This window comes from Kogia breviceps, chromosome 18, assembly GCF_026419965.1.
Source record: "Kogia breviceps isolate mKogBre1 chromosome 18, mKogBre1 haplotype 1, whole genome shotgun sequence".
NCBI classification, from domain to species: domain Eukaryota; kingdom Metazoa; phylum Chordata; class Mammalia; order Artiodactyla; family Physeteridae; genus Kogia; species Kogia breviceps.
Window position 1 is genome coordinate 31,097,448 of NC_081327.1, and position 20,427 is coordinate 31,117,874.

The following is a 20,427-nucleotide window of genomic DNA, read 5'->3' on the forward strand; positions in this document are numbered from 1 at the left end:
TGTCCCCTGGCGTGCTCCACACCATCCCAGGCAGCCCCTCACTGCTCCCACTCCATCCCCTGCACCCCTGTGTCTTTGGTCATTTGGACTCGCCTCCTGGGGTGCTCACTCCCCACCAACTAGTCCTGGGGCATCACCAATGCTGTGTCCTGCCCCGGGATTCTGATGCAATGGGCACGGGCGGGCTAGGGCCGAGGCACGTGTACTGTTTAGAAGGCTCCTTGGGTGATTCCAGTGTGGACACCCTCTTTGGCCTATAACAATCTTACCCACCATCCACCATCCAGCCAGATCACCAACTCCTCTGTGAAGCCTTCCCTGACTGCCGCAAACCACAGTTGGCGTCTCCTCCCTGTGGATGCAAAGTCAGGGCCATCTGGCTTGCTGCTCCTGGTTCTGTACTTAGTTCATGTGTGTTATCTGTTTCCTCAGCCACCTGAGGAGTTTCCTGCAGTTCGCCTCCCGTCCCTTAGACCCTTCCTTCTCAAAGTGTGGCCAGTGAACCAGCAGGCCTCACATAACCTGGGAGCTGGTGAGAAATGCAGAATCCCAGGTCCCAGCCCAGACCAGCTGGATCAGAATCTGCACTGTAACACAATCCCCAGCAGGTGCTCAGACATTAAAATGTGAGGCGCCCTAGTCCAGAGGTGGCCACCAGGTACTTAGGACAATTCATTTCCCACGTCACTCGTCATCACCTGACCTACTTTATCAATATTCATTTATTGTCTGCCCTCCTCCCAGGTTAGAATGTAAACTCCCCGAGCGCAGGGTTTGTTTTGCTTGCTGCTATATCCTCCACAGGAGCTCATAAAAACTCATTGAATGAATGAATACATTAAAAAAAAGAAAAAAATCTCCATCTCCCAGGATCATTTCTCTGCTGAGCAAGTTCCGGCTGGGATTCCACGAAGTTCACATCCTTCCTGACATCAACCAGAAGCCGCGGGCTGAGCAGTGAGTTTTCTGTGTTGGGGGTTCTAGGCAGAAGGGTCAGCCCTTTCTCTCTGGTGAGCCAAGGGCAAGGACATGGTCCTTCCTGCCCCCACCTAGACTGGGCTCATGGAAAGAAAGAGGAAGGGTCGAGTGTGCAGCCGTTAATTTCTGTTCGTGTTTCTTCCCCCTGCCTGCTGGTCCTTTGCATATCAGCGCTGTGGTCTTTGCCAGAAACACACCTGGGCGGGAGGCTGAAGAATGTTCGCATTTATGCTTTTCACACACCAAGTGTTTTTAAAGCTCTTACTGGTGCAGATCATGGCTATTCTGCTCCTTAAGCAGAAGCCGGTGTTTCATCTGCCAGGGACCCCCCCCCCCTACCCCACAGTCCTGGGAGCTGGGGGAGTCTCCAGCTTCACACTTCAGGAGCCCAGGCTGCTTGCTATTCACAAAAGGCTGATTTTACCTACACTGGTTTTCTTCAGTTTTCTCCAACCCCTGGATTATTTTCATAAAGCAGTGGTTCTCAAACATCAGCATCACCTGGAGGGTTTGTGAAAACACAGCTTGGGGGTCCTACCCCGAAGATTCTGAGTTAGTAAGTCTGGGGTGAGGCCTGAGAGTGTGCAGTTGTAACAAGCTGTCCGGTGCTGGCACAGGCACCTCACTTTGAAAACCCCTGTCTTAGACAATCCATGTAACATGCCTAACTCGGCGCCCAGCCCAGAGTCGATGATCAGTCAATGCTGGATTTGTGGCTTCTGCCTGCTTGTAGCTTCCGAGCTCTTTCTGCATCTTGACCTTTCCCTGCAGTCCCAATCCACTACAAGCTGCCTCCTTCCTTCTCTGGGCATTGCTTAGTTTAAGTGCCTGAAAAAGTGACTGTGACAGGCCCAGCTCATCCCTTCCTGCCAAGCTAAGGTAAAGGCCACTGGAAGGCCTATTTCTTGGCTACCTTTGGTCCAATTGGCTGTGGCCAGGAATGGCAGAATCGTATGCCCCGAAATACACAGCTAGAGGGTAGCTCCTTCTGCAGGGGCCATGGCAGAGGCACATCCCCCCCACGGGGCTGAGGGGTGCTGGAGCAAACAGAACGGAAGGTGCAAAGGCCCTGAGGCAGAAACATGGCAGCTGCAGCTCCTGAAGTTATATTAACCCACTGGCACTTGGAGGGGGGAAGATGTCGAATGGTCTGAGGGACCACTCCCCCTGCCTGCCCATGCAATGGCAAGTGGGCGGACTTTAAGCAAACTCCTGTGTGAATTTGTATCAGGGCTCAATTGTGGGGCCAGAAGGGATGATTTACTCTCCTAATGATTCAATATTATATTCTTAAAAGAAGACATTTACAATAGGATTGCTTTATGTCAATCTGTCTACGTGAGGTTTTCCAGAACTCTATCTTCTCAATAAAGTAAGGTCTGTCCTGACCTCTTTAGCCCTTGTTTACCTGGAGAGGGAAGGAAATCAAGAAGAGAAGAAAGGAACTATTTAATAGTGATGGATATACTGACTCTCCCATTCTCTCAGGGCTGTGCTTGAGCTGCAGGGGCAGAGATGAGTAAATTGCAGCCCTGCCCTGCAGTATTTACCCCGGCTTAGGCATAGGGAGGACATCAAGAGCCATCGGAATGCTGCAGACAGGGACCAGAATGCACAGGAGGATAGGGTCATCTCTGCTAGTGAAGGAGCAGAGCCTTGAGAAAGGCCGTGAACAGAGATGGGGGAAGACCTTCCTCAGCGGAGAGGATAGCGCAAGCCAGCGTGCAGACCCCATCCAGCACATATTATCTTTAAGCCCCCTTTGCCCCTGCATCTGCCTCCACCTCCTAGACCATTTCTCTCCTCCCTTGCACAGCCAACCTTCTCCAAAGTGATGCTACACTCTTTGTGGCCGCTTCCTCCCCATCCCTCATTCTCCAGCTCACTCCAGTCTGGCTGCCCTCCCACTGCTCCACTGAAATCACTCTCTCCAGCCTCGGCCGTGACCTCCGCACCACCAGATCCGCAGAGCCCACTGCTATCCTCATCTTTCTCTGCCTCTCAGTGGCATTTGACACAGTGATCCTTCTTGAAACTGTCCTTCTTTTGGCTTCTAAGACGCCACCCTCTCCTGGTTGCCACCTACCTCTGTGGTCCTCCTCTCAGTATCCTTTGCTGGCTCTTTCTCCTTTACCTGACTTACACTGGTTGGCATCCCATTCTCCCCCGCACTCACCTTGCTCCGGACACATGGGCTCCTTCGCTGCTCCTCAAACAGCCCAAACATGCTTCTGCCTCAGGGCCTTTGCACCTTCAGTTCTGTTTGCTCCAGGACCCCCTGCCCTGTGCATAGCTGGCTTCAGAAGGACAGGCATCCTTGGGTCCAGGGAGGTCTTCCTGCCCAATTAGTCCCCATCCCGGTACTCAGTTTGTGCCTTCATAATACTTCTTCCAATCTGTATTTATTTGCTTATTTGTTGCCCAGCACACCGTGAGCTCTGTGAGGATGGGCTATGTTGTCTGATGTGTTCTCTATTGTGTAGCACAGAGCCTGGCACAGCATAGTGCTCAGTGAATACCTGGGGGATGGAGGTGGATCACAGGTTGGTCTTCGTGGACGACTTGTGGAAGTTCTGATGACGGGAAGTTCTGACCCACCCGTCAGCGCTGAATTCAACACAGAGGCTGCTTTGATGTAAAAGGCAGCGTCAGAATGGGTTTCAGCCTGAAATGTATGTCCCCGTGGCACCCACTTCCATCTCCCTCTGAGGACCTGGTTCCCCTGGAAATGGGCATCTCACCCGGTCTCACTTGCTCTCTCTGTCCCCAGCACCAAGCGGTTTGAGGACATGATTGCGCCCTTCCGCCTGAATGATGGTTTCAAAGACGAGGCCACGGTCACCGAGATGAGGCGGGACTGCCCCTGGAAGATCTCAGATGAGGAGATTAACAAGAATAGAATCAAGGTGCAGGAGAGAGAAGGGCCTTGCTGGGGTGGGGTGGGGGTCCAGGGGCTCCCCGGGGTCAGCACCTGTGCCCCATCTGTCCTGGGCTTCCTTAACCCCCTCCCCGACCCTCGATTCTACTCTCCCTGCCCCAAGCCTCTGAGGTGTCCTCAAGCTATACATGCTCGGGCTGACGGGTGACCCAGTGGTTGATCTTGGAGCCTCCTTGGCGTGGGAGCCTGGTCTCCCTGCCCAGTTTGAGTCCCCCCCACCCCGGCCGTGGCAATGGACTGCCCAGAGTCCTTCTCCCTCCCCTCCCCTGTTCCTCCACGTGTGCAGGAAGGGATGCATAAGGCAGGTGATGAAGGTCAAGGCAAAATTTGTCCTGTGGGCCAACAAAGCTGGCTGATCTTCTCCCCTTAGCTGTAGACCCCGCCTCGCTTCCCAGGCAGCACCTTCAGGATGCTGACAGGGCCTAAAGGAGAGTGTTGGCTGCCAAGGCCATTTTTAGGTGGGGTGAGCAGTTGGGGGCCTGGGGACCACCGTTCTGCTCCCCATGTGCTCTGGGTCAGTGGTCCTGAGGGACAGTGTGACATTTGGTGACTTCTGGAGACATTTCTGGCTGTCACCTCCGGGAGGGGTGGGGCGGGATTGCTACTGTCATTTAGCGAGTAGAGGCCTGGATGCTGCTAAACATCCTCCAACCCACCGGACAGGTCCACAATGAAGAATGATTCCACCCAAAATGCCGACCGTGTGACATTTAGGTGAACTCACTTCCCCTCGGATTTCCATTCTCTCACATGGGGTGTCCGTCCACTATGAGACCCTGAGTGTCAGTCATTTCTGAACAATTTAGAGACAGGCCTTGGGGTGGGAGGGAGCCCCACACAACCCAGCGCCCCCCCCCCAAGCTTTGGGGAATTCCCTGACCCAGCATCCCTGAGGCCCCAGACCCTCCCACAGCTGCCCAGCTCCTCGGAAAACGCTGAGTAAAGCGGCGTGTCCACAGAAGGCTCTTGCCTACTCTGTTACGGCAGAGGTGGAGCAGCTCCACCCCTGCTCCAAGTCCGCCTTATCAAGTGCTTCCCCTCGGCCTGGAGCTTTTGCCTAGATTATCTCCCTCAGGCCTCCCCAGCTTCCCTGGGAGAGGGCACTGTTGTACCCATTGCACAGCTGTGGACAGTGACGCTCAGGGAGGTGAGTTACCTGCTCAGGCTCTCGGCCAGGAACTCTCAGGGCTGAGATTTGAACCCAGCTTTCCCAGCCACGTGAGGCGCTCTTCCGTGCCATGATCCCGCTGGTCATGGTACTAAAGTCAGGAAGGAAACACCCAGGGGGCTTCTCCAGGAGGTGAGCTTGACATTCACATACCTTCTCGGGGGTGGGAGAGTCTATAATAATTTAGGGGCAACAATTCACACACCTGGTTTGAGATGTTCAAAGAGGTCCCTGGGCCTGGCCGGGACCCCTCATCGGACATGGGAAGTGACCACGTGGCTTTTCCTCGCCCAGTCCCTTCGGCAGGTGAGGCTGAACGAGATTCTGCTGGATTACTCCAGGGATGCCGCTCTGGTCATCATGTAAGTAGCACCCTGCAGAAGGAGAAGCCTGTCGCCGAGCCCAAAGGTGTCAGCTCTGCAGGGGTGACCACTGGCTGAGGACCCAAGCCTTCTCCTGTGAGGATGCAGGGCCTCAAGCTCCTGTAAACACAGCCTGGGTGGCTTCTCGGCTCGTGGCCGGGCCTACATCTGCCCCATGCCCCTCTCCTGAGTGCCAGCTGGCAGAGGTCTTGGGCCCCAGTGTCCTGGGTCTCACCGACTTCCCTCACCACCGCTTTTCCCTTATCCACCGCTTTTCCCTTATCCACCGCTTTTCCCTTATCCACCGCTTTTTCCTGCCAAACTTGGCTTGGCAAAGGGGACCCAGCTCATTCCAGAAGAAAATCTATTCCTAGTTGTTTGGGAACCACCCAGCCCTCCTTGACCACCGGCCACCCCCAATTGATGTTGGTGCCAGGTCCAGGCAGTGGAAGTAGAGCCCGGCCCCAGCCCTGGCTGTCCCAGGCTCCGTGCCTGTCAGCTCCTCCATTGCTGCTGCTAGCGTCTGGTTAGGAGCTGCCTCGCTAGGGCAGGTATTGGCTGAGGCTGAGTGGAAGATGAGGGGAAGGTAACAGTGGCACAGGGAGTCTCAGGGTGGCAGAACGTGGCTGGGAAAGGCCCAGCTCAAGAGGCAATGTGGGCATTTACCAAGCGGAGTACCTGACATTTCCTGGGGTGAGCCACCTGCAGATTCCAGATTCCGCAGGACAGCTGGGAAGCCTGCGGAATCTGTTTGTTCATACCGGGAAATCAAGATGGAGCACACGATTTCCAGGGCCCCGCACACAATGAAAAGGTGGGGCTCCTTGTGCAAAAGTGATTAAGAATGTCAAGATAGTGACAGCAGAGCATGAAGCCCAGCCTGGTACCCTTCTCAGTGGGGGGCTTTGTGAATGCGCAGGTGGCTGCCCACGAAGATGGCTCTATGAAGCCATGCTTCCTGGAGCTTTTAGGAAGATCATTTTTTGTACAAAGAAAGTGCTTCATGTTGCCTTTGATGTGGGGACTGTGGTATAAGGAAAGTGGGTTTATCTCCAAGCCTCTGGCTAACATCTTGCAGAAAATGTTTCTCGGGTCAGGTTAGCCCGGCTGTTGACTGGGTCAGACGGCAAGATGGTGGCAGTGGCTTCATCCTGGGATTGCTCCCCGAATTTCCCTGGGTGTGGTACCTGTTGTGTGCCAGCCAGGGGGTGTGGGTGTGCCAAACTACCTCGTCCTGAGTGCCATCTCAGAAACAGATTTGCATTTTGTCTCTGCCATTGGCCAGCCCACTGTGTGGCCTTAGGCAGGTAACCCTCCTTCTCTGAGACTCAGTTTCCCTGATTATAGAGAAGAGTTAAACTAAATTATTCCCAAGATTCTTTTTCACACTAACATGCTATGACTCTAAGCTTATTCGCCACTAAAATGAGTCCGTCTCTCAAGCAGTAAGATGGGGAATTTCATCCCGGGAGGTGACTACCTGCTGGCACCTCTCCCTTCCCACTCCTCCACCCCCTGGATCTCATAGGGAAAACCAATCCCCCACCCACCAGTCTTTGTGAGACTGGCTGATACAAATAATCAGGAGTCCAGTCACCTTAGAGGAGAGGCCTGCACACAGAGTCCCACCCATGGCGGCAGCCGCAGCTGTTGCCCAAAGGGGCCCTGGCTGTCAAGCCAGCTCCGCTGAGAGGGCGCAACAGCTGCGCTGCTCAGTCTCCAACCCGGAGACGTGCCGTAAAAAGTTCACTCCGAGGGTCACCTTCATCAGAACCACTGGGAGACCATGGGAAATGGTAAATTCCTCAGTTCCTTCCAGATCAGGGCCTGGGGTGGGGCCCAGGAGCCTGCATTTCCCAGAAATTCTAAGGATGAAAAAACCCTCCCAAGCCTCCATGAAATGACAAAAATCACATTTTCCAGCGTGTCAGAGAGCGCACTTGGACTCTTTTCTAGAGCAGCTTTGAGGCCTAACTGGCCGTCTGCTAATCAGCGGTTTATCTGATTAATGGCCCACATTTGAGCTCAGCTAACCCGGGCTGCTGATAAGGGAGCCTTGTAACCAGCCCAACAACCTTTGACCACACTAACAACCTACTTCTGGCATAACTTTTGGGTCTAGACCCCTCTTTCTTCTATAAAAGCTCCCTCCTCAAAGCCAAATAGTAGTAGTCAAAATAATAGTAATCAGCATTGCATTTTATCAATTGAGCCTCTATGACACTCAAGGCATTGGGCCTTATTCATTTTATTTTTTTATTTTTAAACAATTATTTTGAAGTATAGTTGATTTACAATGTTGTGTTAATTTCTGCTCTACAGCAAAGTGATTATACATACATACATATATATATATATATATATATATATATATATATACATATACATTCTTTTTCATATTCTTTTCCATTATGGTTTATCATAGGCTATTTTTTTTGTTTGTTTCTGATGTGGACCATTTTTAAAGTCTTTATTGAATTTGTTACAGTATTGCTTCTGTTTTATGTTTTGCTTTTTGGCCATGAGACGTGTGGGATCTTAGCTCCCTGACCAGAGATCGAACCCACACCCCCTGCACTGGAAGGCGAAGCCTTAACCACTGGACCGCCAGGGAAGTTCCTATCACAGGATATTGACTATAGTTCCCTGTGCTATATACAGTAGGACCTTGTTGTTTATCCATTCTACATATAATAGTTTGTAACTGCTAATCCCAAAATCCCAACCCACTGGGCCTCATTAATTTTCAAAACTCTGAAGTGGTTCTATTTTACCCCCATCCCCTCCGCAGCGCACACACTTAGGAGATGAGGAAAGTGAGTCTCAGAGAAATTCAGCACCTGCCGGGATCTCACAGCTGTCAAGTGGCAACTGGGTTTTGAAGCCTTGAGATGCTGATTCTGAAGCACGGTTATCTTTCCGCATCTAGGTTTGATCCAAGGCTGCCTTTCTTTGTGGCTAAGAGATGCAGTTCTAAACAAAAAGCTCCTTTGTTCTGGAGCAGCTTTATTTCTTAAGATTAGTAGCTTACAGCACACACATCCTGTGAACATAAACAGAGCGTGTCATCGGCTGGCACCGGGGGAAATTGCCGAGGGAATCAGTAGCATGGACAGGTGCACAGGGTCCGCTCGGGGAGGGAAAGGCCACAGCAGGAGCTATGGGAGTCCCCTGCCCTGGATAACGCAGCCACCAGTCCCCTCGTGGTCTTTGAAGTTTCTGAATTCAGTCCCGGAAAATGATGTAGAAGTTCCCGGAGGGCATTTCCAGCCTTTAGCGTAACTGTTAAATCAGGAAAGTTTGCTTTCCGTATTACCACTTCCCTTTTCCCTGGAAAGGCACCAGACAAACACAAACACAGTCTACTAACTAAAGTGACACTGGCTTAATGGAATGTCCTTGTTCCCACCGGGTTCCCCAATCCTGGGGACCCTGCTTTTCAAGGGAGGATAGTGTTTGTGGCAAGTGAAGCTTTGAAGATGGAATTTTAAATAAGGGACAGCTGTTTAGGGACCTCAATTCACCTTCTCAGTGGAGGTGGGAGTTGCAGTGCGCAGGGACCGCTGGGATGGAAAGATCCCAGAACCCCGGGTCAGGTCCTAGCTGTGCCACTCACTGGCTGGTCAGCTCGAGCTGGTAAATAGTAATACGTGGTGACACCGTGAAGTGCTTACTCTGCGTGAGCATTATTGTGCAGCACCCTTCCTGAGTTGGGTTTTCGTTAGAGCTTACAAGCGTCCATGAAGGAGGCGTGTGTGTTCTCACTTCGGGGAAGAGAAAACCGAGGCTCAGGGCCAGTGAGCCATTTGTCAAGGCCACGTGGCTGAAGAAGTGGCAAAGCCATGACTCCTACAGCTTCTCTGACCCCAGAGCCAGGCTCTGAAGCCCAGTGTCGTACAGCACACTCCTTTCTGCCCACTTCCCCACGGTGGTTCTGAGGTTCAGATGAAATAGTACCTGCGGATGTACTTTGGGTAAACAAAGTGCAGTCCCACGTAAGGTGCTGCTGCCAGCTGGCAGCTGTGATGCTGCCACCTCCAAGAGCCACGAGCAGGACGGCCGCAGGCATCACCACGCGTCTTTGGAATCTCAGTGTGGTAGAAAAGTCACTTCCCAACGTAGCCATGAAAATGTGGCTGAAGAGCATTCCCAGGGCATGTTGTTATTTGCACAGCATTGCAGTTCGGACAAGGGGCCCTCCCCAGGCGACGACAGAGTCCTGCTCCCAGGGCCTTACCTACGGGGCAGGGAGCAGGACCAGGCCACTCAGCTGAAACACGTGAACATATCACTTTGTTGTGGCGACAGGCAGGTGTGTAGCTGGAGAGGCGAGGCTGGCATGACCTGAGTGGCCGGATGAGTGGCATACAGCCTCACTGTGTCAGACTGTGTTCTAGGCACAGGCGGATAAGACAGACCCAGCCTGCTCGTGAGCGAACATACATACAAGTGGGGGCAGACAGACGACACACAAATAAATAAAAATAGGATTTGAGAGTGTGGAGTGCTATGAAGATAATGAAACAGGGTGACATGATAAAGAAGGATGGGAAGATGGGATCGAAGAGGGTGATCAGAGAAGGAGGTGCCCTTGAGCCAAGACCTGAAGGAATTGAAGGAGCCAACCCAGGAAGAGCTGGGGACACTGCCTTCTGAGTGGAAAGAACGTCACATGCCAAGGCCCTGGGGCAGGAGCAAGCTTGCCATTTTTTTCAGGAGTGGAAAGGAAGCTTCTGTGACTGTAGGGGTGTGAGCGAGGCTGTGGGTGGTGGGAGGTGAGGTTGTGGAGGCTGGTGGGGACCAGATCATGGGGACCTTACAGGCCGTTGCTTTGTTTAGAAATGCATTGTGGGAGTTTCCTGGCGGTCCAGTGGTTGGACTCAGCGCTTTCACTGCCAGGGCTCAGGTTCGATATCTGGTTGTGGAACTAAGATCCTACAAGCTGCGGGGCGCGGCCAAAACAAAAGAAATGCTTTGCGGCTGAAGGTACATTTCAGGTCATGCTTTCAAGGAGAGCAGCAGGTCATTCTTAGGGAAGAAAGAGCTCTGGAGGGGCTGATAAGCGGAGACGCTGTTCAGAAAGCAAACCAGGAATTGGGTCATGTGGGGAAGACCTCTTGGTAATTCCCCATCTGCTGCTTCTTCCTGCCCCACAGCACCTTGCCCATAGGGAGGAAGGGGAAGTGCCCGAGCTCGCTCTACATGGCCTGGCTGGAGACGCTGTCCCAGGACCTCAGACCTCCGGTCATCCTGATCCGAGGAAACCAGGAAAACGTGCTCACCTTTTACTGCCAGTAACTCTGGGCTTGGCTGCGCCTGCCCAAAGCCAGGGTGCAGGGTGTGCCCGCCTGTCCACGGGGACAGGACACATGCCCCATCGCACTTTAAGTGGTAGCATCTGATGATCTGATGGAAGAAGCTGGTAGATTTCCAAATTTCAGCTGGACCCCACTCCCATCAGGCAAGACCTCTGGGCTTTGTCTTTCTGGGCTGGAGAAGTGGCAGGTGGAGCTGTCTGGAAAACTCTCTGGTGGATTCATATTCCTTTTAAGTTTTCTTTTGCTCTTGATTACAACAAATTAAGATCTCAATCTTTGATTTGTATACAAATTTGAGTCAGAGTGCTGAGTTGTGGCAGTTTCTACAGACCTTTCCTGGGAGCACCCCATAAACACACCTCCCCCCTCCAATATCAGGAGAGTGGGCACCCCACCTACAGCCCTTACAGGGGGAATAGGGGGCTGGCTCGTTGAGCCTCCATAACAATGCAAATTTATTTAACCACCTCTCACTTCCTTTGCTTTCAATAGCATGTCTTCAGTGTTTTGGTTGGTTCTTTGGTAGACCGGGACTTTCAAACTTTTTCAGACTGCAACCCACAGTAAGAAATCTATTTTACATTGAGGTTTGGAACAAACACAGTGAAACTGAAGTGTCACAAAACAATCCTTATCCTTACTATGAGTGATGCACTTTGGTATTTTCTACGCTTTCTATTTCTTGTTCTCCTTTTAATGTTGGTTGCAATCCATTAAAATGAGTTTGGGATCCCCTAATGGGTGCTGACTCATGATTTGAAAAATACAGCTTAGACTTTCCTCTGTGCCCTGTGTTTTTCTATACAACAGGGAGCTCATCTAGTTGGAGAAAGGCCAAGGTGGGCATCACTGCCGTTTCCCCAGCTCATCCCACAGGGAAGGAAAGGGAACCAACGAAAACACCAGGAGGAGGGGTATGGATGGTGGGTGTGTCAGGAAAGAGCTTCAGAGGAGGGGCATGGTTTAGGGAGTCTCATGGAGGAGTGTTAAATTTCAGGTTTGGTTGGGGGGTGCAGGTTTGGTGGGTCAGGAATGGGGAAGCAGAGAGGTGGGTGTAAAGATGGCAACGTTGGGCAAAGAATCAGAAAGGTCCAAACCCAGCCCAAGGCTGGGTGGAAGGACAGGGAGGAGGAACCACCAGTGAGAGATGGAAACAGAGTAAGTAGCAGAGGGGGCGGCAGTGAGGGGAATGTAAGATGGGGCTCAGAGAAGAGAGAGAACCTGGGGGAGATGAACCTTGCTCAGGTAAGTGTGTTCAGGTTACTGTGGATGGAACCCCCCCCCCCCCGGAGTGTTTGCACCACCACCTGGGTTGCAGGAGCAGAATGTACGTTAAGATATGTCCAATGCTGGTGGGTGAGGCTCTCTGAAAGGGCATGTCAGCTCAGACGTACCCAAGCAGCATAAAGGTAAGCTGTTGGCGGATTCCACTGGCTGAGCCTTCTTCCAGTAGCACTGGGGGGGGTGGGGGGGGGGGCAAGGAACCAGGCATCTTGGGCTGTGGTTGACCCCCTCCACGTGCACTGAAGCACTCACTTAGTCATGAAGGCGAAAGTCTCTTTCTTGGGGTTGGGACTCAAAGGACTTTAGTGTTCGACCCACTGCAGAGACCAAGGCCCTGGGTTCCCAGGCTGTCCTCTTACTACATCAGACCTTTGCTGAGGGAGCCTGAGCGCCTGGCTGAGCTCCTGACGGGCGGAGAGGGGGCTGCCTCTGAGCCGTTCAGTGGACCTGGACCAACTCCAACTCCAGATAAGGCAAAGGCTCCATCAGGGAATGCTTGCCTTTCTAGAGCCACATGGAAAACCATTTCCTGGCAAACAGGTGCTCTCTCTTCTGACCTCAGGGAGACACTGATCCAAGAACAGAGAATGCTTTGTCTTTGGGAATTAAAAAAAAAAAATTCACCATGATGGAAACCAAATTTTGAACAATGATAATAGCTTTGTTTAAAAAAAAAACGACTTTGGGGGCTTCCCTGGTGGCGCCGTGGTTAAGAATCGGCCTGTCCATGCAGGGGACACGGGTTCGATGCCTGGTCCAGGAAGATCCCACGTGCCGCAGAGCAACTAAGCCTGTGAGCTACAACTACTGAGCCTGCGTGCCACAGCTACCGAAGCCCATGCGCCTAGAGCCCGTGCTCCGCAACAAGAGAAACCACTGCAATGAGAAGCCCGTGCACCACAGTGAAGAGTAGCCCCCCACTCTCCACAATTAGAGAAAAGCACACACGCAGCAATGAAGACCCAATGCAGCCAAAAATAAATAAATAAATTATTTTTTTAAAGCCTTGGACTTCCCTGGTGGTGCAGTGGTTAAGAATCCGCCTGCCAATTCAGGGGACACGGGTTCGAGCCCTGGTCCAGGAAGATCCTACATGTCGCAGACCAATTAAGCCTGTGTGCCATAACTACCAAGCCAGTGCTCTAGAGCCCACGAGCCACGACTACTGAAGCCCACGTGCCACAACTACTGAAGCCCACACGCCTAAAGCCCGCGCACCACAAGAAGAGAAGTCACTGCAATGAGAACCCCATGCACCACAACGAAGAGCAGCCCCCGCTCGCCACAACTAGAGAAAACCTGTGCACAGCAATGAAGACCCAACGCAGCCAAAAATAAATTTAATTAATTAATTAATTTAAAAAAAATTTTTTTAAGCCTTGAGATAACAGTAAGGTGAAAAACAATGAAATGAATAAAAATACATTTATTCAGCCAACAGAATTTGTTTTGGAACACACTGTGTTTCAACTATGCTGAGTGTTATGAAAAAACTGTGTTGTTTTTTCAAACCTGGATTGAACTCTGTGCTGAGCTTCCACTGGTTCTGTAGGTCATATTGTCAAATTTCCACGTGGACATTTACAGGAGCCACTTATTTTCCCTTTGCTTCTCTTACATGTGTTTGCAGACACACAAGGAACCTGTTTTCTTTTTTTTGGTGGCTGTGCCACACGGCATACAGGATCTTAGTTCCCCAGCCAGGGATCGAACCCGTGACCCCTGCAGTGGGAGCACAGAGTCTTAATCACTGGACCACCAGGGAAATCCCTTTAGTCTTTTTAAAAGTCTCCCAGAATTTTCAATCTTGCCTCAAACCGAGGGGCAGAGAGATTGAGTGGAAAGAGCCACAGCGTGGCCACCAAGGAACCTGGACTTGAGTTTCTATCTCCCCCCAAAACTGGCTTGTGACCTCAGCTATGCCCCCTTAACCTCTCTGAGCTTCGGTCTGTGAAATGAGAGCATTGGACCAAAGCAGGTGTCACCAGCCAGCTGGCCTGCTGCTGACTGTGGTTTGGCCCACGCGTGGTTGATCAAAGTTGTGGAAGTGAGGGGAGGGGTCTGGGGGAGGACACATTCTTCAGTCCTCCCCCACTTGGCCCACCACTTCCTGCTGCCCTACTGTGTGCTCAGACGCTCTGAAGGCCCTCCAAGTCATTGCTGGGCATATTGGGCCCTGAGAGGGTACGAGATTGTGGTCTACAGTGTGTGTGTGTGTGTCTTTCTCTGCTTTTAGACGAGTAGATACTCCACATCAGTGAGTAGTCCACCCTTGCACTGTGCATGGAAAGCCACAGAGAGCTGGGTCATCAGAGCTGGGACCCAGCCCGCGCCAGCAGCCACAACGGCCACTGCAGAAGGGACTCCTCATTTATCTCCCACAGGATCCACTGCTCAGGTAGCTCCTGATTTTCCCCTTGGCATTTCAGCCTCCAGATTTCACATCTGCTTTCAGTTCCTGCCCAGACTTGTTGTGGCTTTGACGTAAGTACAGCAGCACCTGTTTTCCACCAGATAGGCTCTCTGAGCTCCGCCTCCCAGGCAGAGAGCCTCAGGTCTCATTAGAGCATGGAGAGCCCCATTTGGACTGAGTTCCCTTTTACACACCTGCCTGGCCTCTCGTGTGGCTAGGAGGGAGAGGTGGGTTTCACAGGGAAGGGAATAGCTGGAAACATTCCAGAAGAACCACCTGGCTGGGAGGCCCCCAAGCACATGCAAAACAGCCAGGTTTCACTTGTAGATGTGTATAGCTCAGGATATCAGAAAATACATACTGCCCACTTCAAAAGTGTTTACAGAAATGGGGCCCAGGAAAGCCCAGCCACCGGCTTCATTGTTAATTGCCCACTTGAAGTGAGGGTCAACCTTATGACTAAAAACACAAGCATGACATGAGCGCACCTTCCTGAAAGGGGGCCACAACAAACTCAGTTTCTAAAAATACCACGTGGTAGAGCATTGAGAAGAACCACCTGGCTGGGAGGCCGAAGAGCAGAGCGTCATACGGACGAAAGATGGTGGCAAGAAAGGACAAGTGGTTTTCATTTTCTCATAGGAGAGTTACAAAATAAAACACTCCAAGGATGCAAAAGAGGGAGCAAACACTAAGGTCAAGGGAATTAAGAAACTCTCTCTAGAGAAAATGGTATTTAAAATAGGTTTGAGCAGTTGATAGGATTCTATAGACAGAAATGAAATCTGGGATTGGGAGAAGGTAACCCAAGTGGCAGGATGCCTTGAGCAAGGACCAGAGTAAGAACAGCTTACTGGGTGTGTTTGGGGAACAAGAAATAAACCAGTCTTCCTGGTGTATGAGGGATGCGTACCCGGGGAAAATAAGACTGAGAAGGTTGTAATGTTCAAGGCCCCCACTGAGAGGCTGAGGAGCTCAGGACTGACTCAGGGGCACTGGAGGGCCACTGCAGGTGAAGGGGTGATGGGAGCCTGAGGAAGCTTGGCCAGACAGGAGATGAAGGAGGCTGGAGGAGAAACGGCAGGGCACCCAGAGAGGAGGCTGTGCAGAATTGCAAAGGCAAGTCAGCAAGTCTCAACACTCTAAGAGTGGTGAAGAGCAGGGAAAAGATGAGGAAGAATAGTATCTTCCAGAACAGGGAATTGCCTGGATGTATGTGTGGAAGGAACAGGGCCCCAGGAGTTGAGCCTGGGCAGCTGTAAGAATGAACAAACCATGTGATAAGGAGGGTGAGGTAATAGGCTTTCTGCTGGAGAAAATGAGCAAGTAGGTGGGTTTGGTTTTGGACACTTTAGTATGAAGACATCCCAGTGGTCAGAACTGTGGTCCCGGAGCTCAGGAAGAACTCAGGGTGTCCACTGTTAGCCTGACAGTGTAAGAACAGAGACCATCCGTAGATTTGGGAGTCAACACTAAAAGACAGGAAATCGAAGTCATACCTTGGGTGAGATCACCAAGAAAGAAAGTAAAAAGAGTGGAGAGGGCTGGAGGCTGGACCTTGGGAAGGGCTACATTTAGGGGTAGGAGGAAGAATAAGCAGCCAGCAAGGCAGCCTAGAAAAGATCATTGGTGAGGCGGGAGAAAAACCCAGGTAACCAAGGGCCTTAGAAGGTACCAGAGAAGAGATCGAAAAAGCATAGACTCGTCGACCCTCATGGCAGCCGACTGCAGAAGCGAAGCCGCTGCTGAATTGCAGTTCTGGGAATCACTGGGAGCCTTACAGAGAATAATTTGGTAAGGTGGTGGTTCAGGTACCAGAGACTGAGGAATAATCGGTGGAGGGGAAAGGAAAGCAGCAGACATGCACATTGACCTGTGCTTCAGTAACCCAGCAATGGAGAGGAAAATAAGGGGAGAAAAAATAAGGTGGAAACTTGGAGGAGACTCCAAGAGAAAGGAGACTCCAGGGAAAGCATTTTGATTGTTGTTATCTTAGGGGGTGTGTCCGTCAGGATCATGGTAGGCTCTGCTGCAGTAATAAATTACCCACTAAATGTTAGTGGCTTACATGACAAAGATTGATTTCTCTCCTACAAATATTCTTACTCTGGGTAAGCCCTTTTCTCCACCTCAAGACTCAGTGATCCAAACTATTCCCATCTTGGGAGGATATCACCTCAGCCAGTAGCTTCTAACTCACTGAGGAAGGGAAAAGAGAGTAGGAGGGTCATGCCCTGGCTTTCAAATGCTTCAGCTCAGAAGTGACCTGTTACTTCCACTCAAAGTCTATTAGCCAAGTAAGTCACATGGCACCACCTCCCTGCAAGAGTCTGGAAAACTGGGGGTAACGTGAGTATTCATCGAGCAATCAATGTCTCTGTTACAGGTGGGAGTGATAAAGAGAGATCTGGGTGTATTTATAGGTCTGACGGGAAAGATTTAAGATGCAATGAAGAGAATAATTGATGAAGATGTAGTAATGGTGAATCAATAAAATGTGGTGGAAACTTTGCCAAGCAGCAGGGAAGGCATAGCTGATCTCTGCTAGTCCAAGGGTGCAAAATTCTCAGGACGCCTGCCCTGGTGCCTTTCTCTGGCAGGTCTCCCGAGCACCAGGTCAGAAAGCAAATGTGCAGAATGCAGGGGACACGTTCCCCAGTGATGGGACTGTCCAAGCAAGAAGGATGGAAGGCCAAGGCACGAGGAATTCAAGGAGAATGACCAAAGTGCATGAAAATGGCTGACCACGAGCTCCAAGATGGATGGAGACACCAGAATTGAGCTGCAAGAGTTGAGAAGACTTGAGGGGCTGGTAGCAGGAAGACAAAAAGGATGCTCAGTGAGAATGGGAGAGAGGGAGACAGAAGAATACAGGGTAGTTTGTGGCCAGTATGTGTGCATCTCAAAGTTTTAGATTCTGCAGGAGGTAAACATTTTTACTTTTTTATATATTTTTTTATTTTGGGCTGCATCGGGTCTGTTGCTGTGCACAGGCTTTCTCTAGTTGTGGTGAGCGGGGGCTATTCTTCGTTGCAGTGCATGGACTTATTGTGGTGGCTTCTCTTCTTGCAGAGCGTGGGCTCTAGGCATGCAGGCTTCAGTAGTTGCCGCGTGGGTTCAGTAGTTGTGGCCTGCAAGCTCTACAGCGCAGGCTCAGTAGTTGTGGCGCATGGGCTTAGTTGCTCCGTGGCATGTGGAATCTTCCCAGACCAGGGCTCCAACCCGTGTCCCCTGCATTGGCAGGCGGATTCTTAACCACTGCACCACCAGGGAAGTCCCAGGAGGTAAACATTTTTGAGCAAAATCTAGGATGTCTATCATTTGACTGTGAGCTCTGTGTAGGTGGCAGTGGGATGAAACTTTTAGTTACTGGATGGTAGGAAGACCTGGAGGTCTCAGGGCCGGCGCAGCTGGAGGGTATTCACGGCATGTTTACCAGCTGGCATGGTGGTATTTCAATATCTTAACTGCTGAAATGGCTGAGTGAGTGCATATCAGCCCTGTTACCACATCGACTCATCTTTGCACCCCAGCACCCATCACAGGGCTTAGCACAGAGTAGGCACTCAATAAATGTTTGTTGAATGAATGAATGAATGGCAAAGGAATGGATTATGCCAATGAGCGGTGGGAGCAGAGCAGAGATAAATGTAAGTAGAACTGAATGAAAGGGAGTATGATCTGGGAGCTGGGATTATTAAGATGGGGAAGGGATGGGAGGGAAGCTTGTGATCTTGGAAGAGAGCCCTAGAGGTCAAGAGATTATACTTGCAGTCAGGTAAGCCTTCCGGTGAGAAGTGGCTGCTAAGATGCACACCAGCCTAGAAGCAACAGTGGGGAGGAGGAGGAGGAGACAGGGCTGCCTGCAACGGGAGATGTTCAAGGGTCCCGTCTTGGAGAAAGGTAGGGTTGGTTAACATAAGGAGGTTCGGGGAATTAGGGCAAGGTGCAGGGGGAGGGGGCCAGAGCTTGTTTACAAACAACCAGACCCGCAGGTGAAATCTTGCTGACCTGAGTGATTGATGTAGGCCTGGGGCAGGGAAAGCTGATGGAACCAGGGCAGAGATAAGAGGGGAATGAGTGGAGATATTTGTCATGGGCTGGGAAAGGAAAAGTCCAGAGTTGAATGGGAGGGCTGAGCAAGGGAATTTATGGAGGAAAGTAACAAGTCCCATCATTTTAACAAGAATATTGCTATATTGCTATAGCTCTCTGTAGTCTTATGCATCTTTGCCTAAGTGCTAGGTCTAGTCTGAAACCAGCTTGGGGAAGCTGGGGGTTTTGCTAGAGAAAAAAGAAAGAAACTAGCACACAGTCAGAATTTTACTTAGAGTACAGGAAAGATTCTGTACTTATGAAAAGGAACTACAAAACTTAAGATGAATAAATATGGGCTTTTTCTTTTCTTTTTAAAGTAAATTGCTGGACTACAGTCAGAATATTTAGAAGAGGGCTGGACTGGCACCTGTGATGGGGAAGTGAGGGCTTTTGAGGTTTCCTGGGCCTCAGAGTTCAGCCATGATCTTGCCCAGGATGCAGGCCTGGAGGGCAGGGCCCACCTGAGTGGTGTTTATCCTGGAACCAAACCCAAGCAGCCAGGAGAGTCATAAACCTGGAGCTGCCTGCACCTGCAGTCTAGAGAAGAGCCAAGCATGTGCTCTGTGAGAGAGATTATTGAAGCAAGCAGACACCACCCATTCATCTACCCCATCCTTTTTGCGATAATCGGAAGGATTTTTGTTGTCTGGTGGTGGTTATTTTATTTGGGTTCTTCCCTCCATTGAAGGAAAGGCTGTGAAATAGCATTCAACAGGAAAGAGGGAACCAAGTAGGACTTTTGGTTTTTTCAATTGTATAAAATAAAATTCACCTCATAGTATCAATAGCACTATTTACAATAGCCAAGACATGGAAGCAACCTAAATGTCCGTCAACAGATGAATGGGTAAAGAAGAGGTGGCAAACATATACAATGGGGGAATTCCCTGGTGGTCCAGTGGTTAGGACTCCGCTCTCACTGCTGAGGACCCGGGTTTAATCCCTGGTTGAGGAACTAAGATCCCACAAGCTGTGCGGTGTGGCTAAAAAAAAAAGAAACCTATACAATGGAATATTACTTAGCCATAAAATAGAATGAAATAATGCTACATGCAGTAACATTGATGGACCTAGAGATTATCATACTAAATGATAAAAAATATATATATATACACATATAGATGTACATTTACATAGTAGGTATAACTGAATCATTTTGCTATATACCTTGTAAATCAAGGTATATATACCTTGTAAATCAACTATACTTCAATTAAAGCATAAAAGGAATTAATGTCTACTCCAAATATATGTGTGTATGTGTGTGTGTGTGTGTGTGTGTGTGTGTGTGTGTGTGTGTGTGTGTATATATATATATATAAAATTCACCATGTTAACTATTTTAAGGTGTGTAATTCAGTGACATTTAGCACATTCACAATGTTGTGCGACTATCACCAGTATCTAGGTCCAAAAAATTTCCATCATCCTGAAAGGAAATCATGGACCCATTAAGCAATCACCCTCCATTAACCCCTGGCAACCACTAATTCCAATATTATTCCATGGCTGAATAATATTCCATTGCATGGATAGACCGCATTTTGTTTATCCATTCATCGGTTCTTGGACATTTCAGTTATTTCTACCTTTTGCCTATTGTGAATGTTGCCATGTTGCCACTGTCATAGACAAGTTTTTGTTTAAATTCCTGATTTCAATTCCTTTAGATATAACCCTAGGAGTGGAATTGCTGGGTCATATGATAATTCTGTTTAGCTTATTAAGTAAATAAACCCCAGGTACATTTTTAAACCTTATAAGGGCTGAGTTTAGAAGTGCACCATGCATGGACTTCCCTGGTGGTGCAGTGGTTAAGAATTCGCCTGCCAACGCAGGGGACACGGGTTTGATCCTTGGTCCGGGAA

The 20,427-nt window shown here is 50.2% G+C and overlaps 1 protein-coding gene across 8 annotated transcripts in view; it reads left to right on the plus strand.

Moving 5' to 3' along the window:
- Positions 1-20,427, plus strand: part of SLC12A3 (solute carrier family 12 member 3) — a 50,078-nt gene that overhangs the window by 26,341 nt on the left and 3,310 nt on the right. For 5 of the 8 annotated variants that reach the window (XM_059043860.2, XM_067019241.1, XM_059043861.2 and 2 more), the window contains 4 exons: positions 871-957; positions 3,749-3,884; positions 5,379-5,446; positions 10,603-11,500. In XM_059043860.2, the coding sequence (XP_058899843.1) occupies positions 871-957; positions 3,749-3,884; positions 5,379-5,446; positions 10,603-10,744 (433 nt within the window). In that variant the 3' untranslated portion in view covers positions 10,745-11,500. Of the gene's footprint in view, positions 1-870; positions 958-3,748; positions 3,885-5,378; positions 5,447-10,602; positions 11,501-12,781; positions 12,961-14,284; positions 14,435-20,427 lie in introns of those variants that run through there. The other 3 variants (XM_067019242.1, XR_010837769.1, XM_067019243.1) reach the window with 3 other exon arrangements.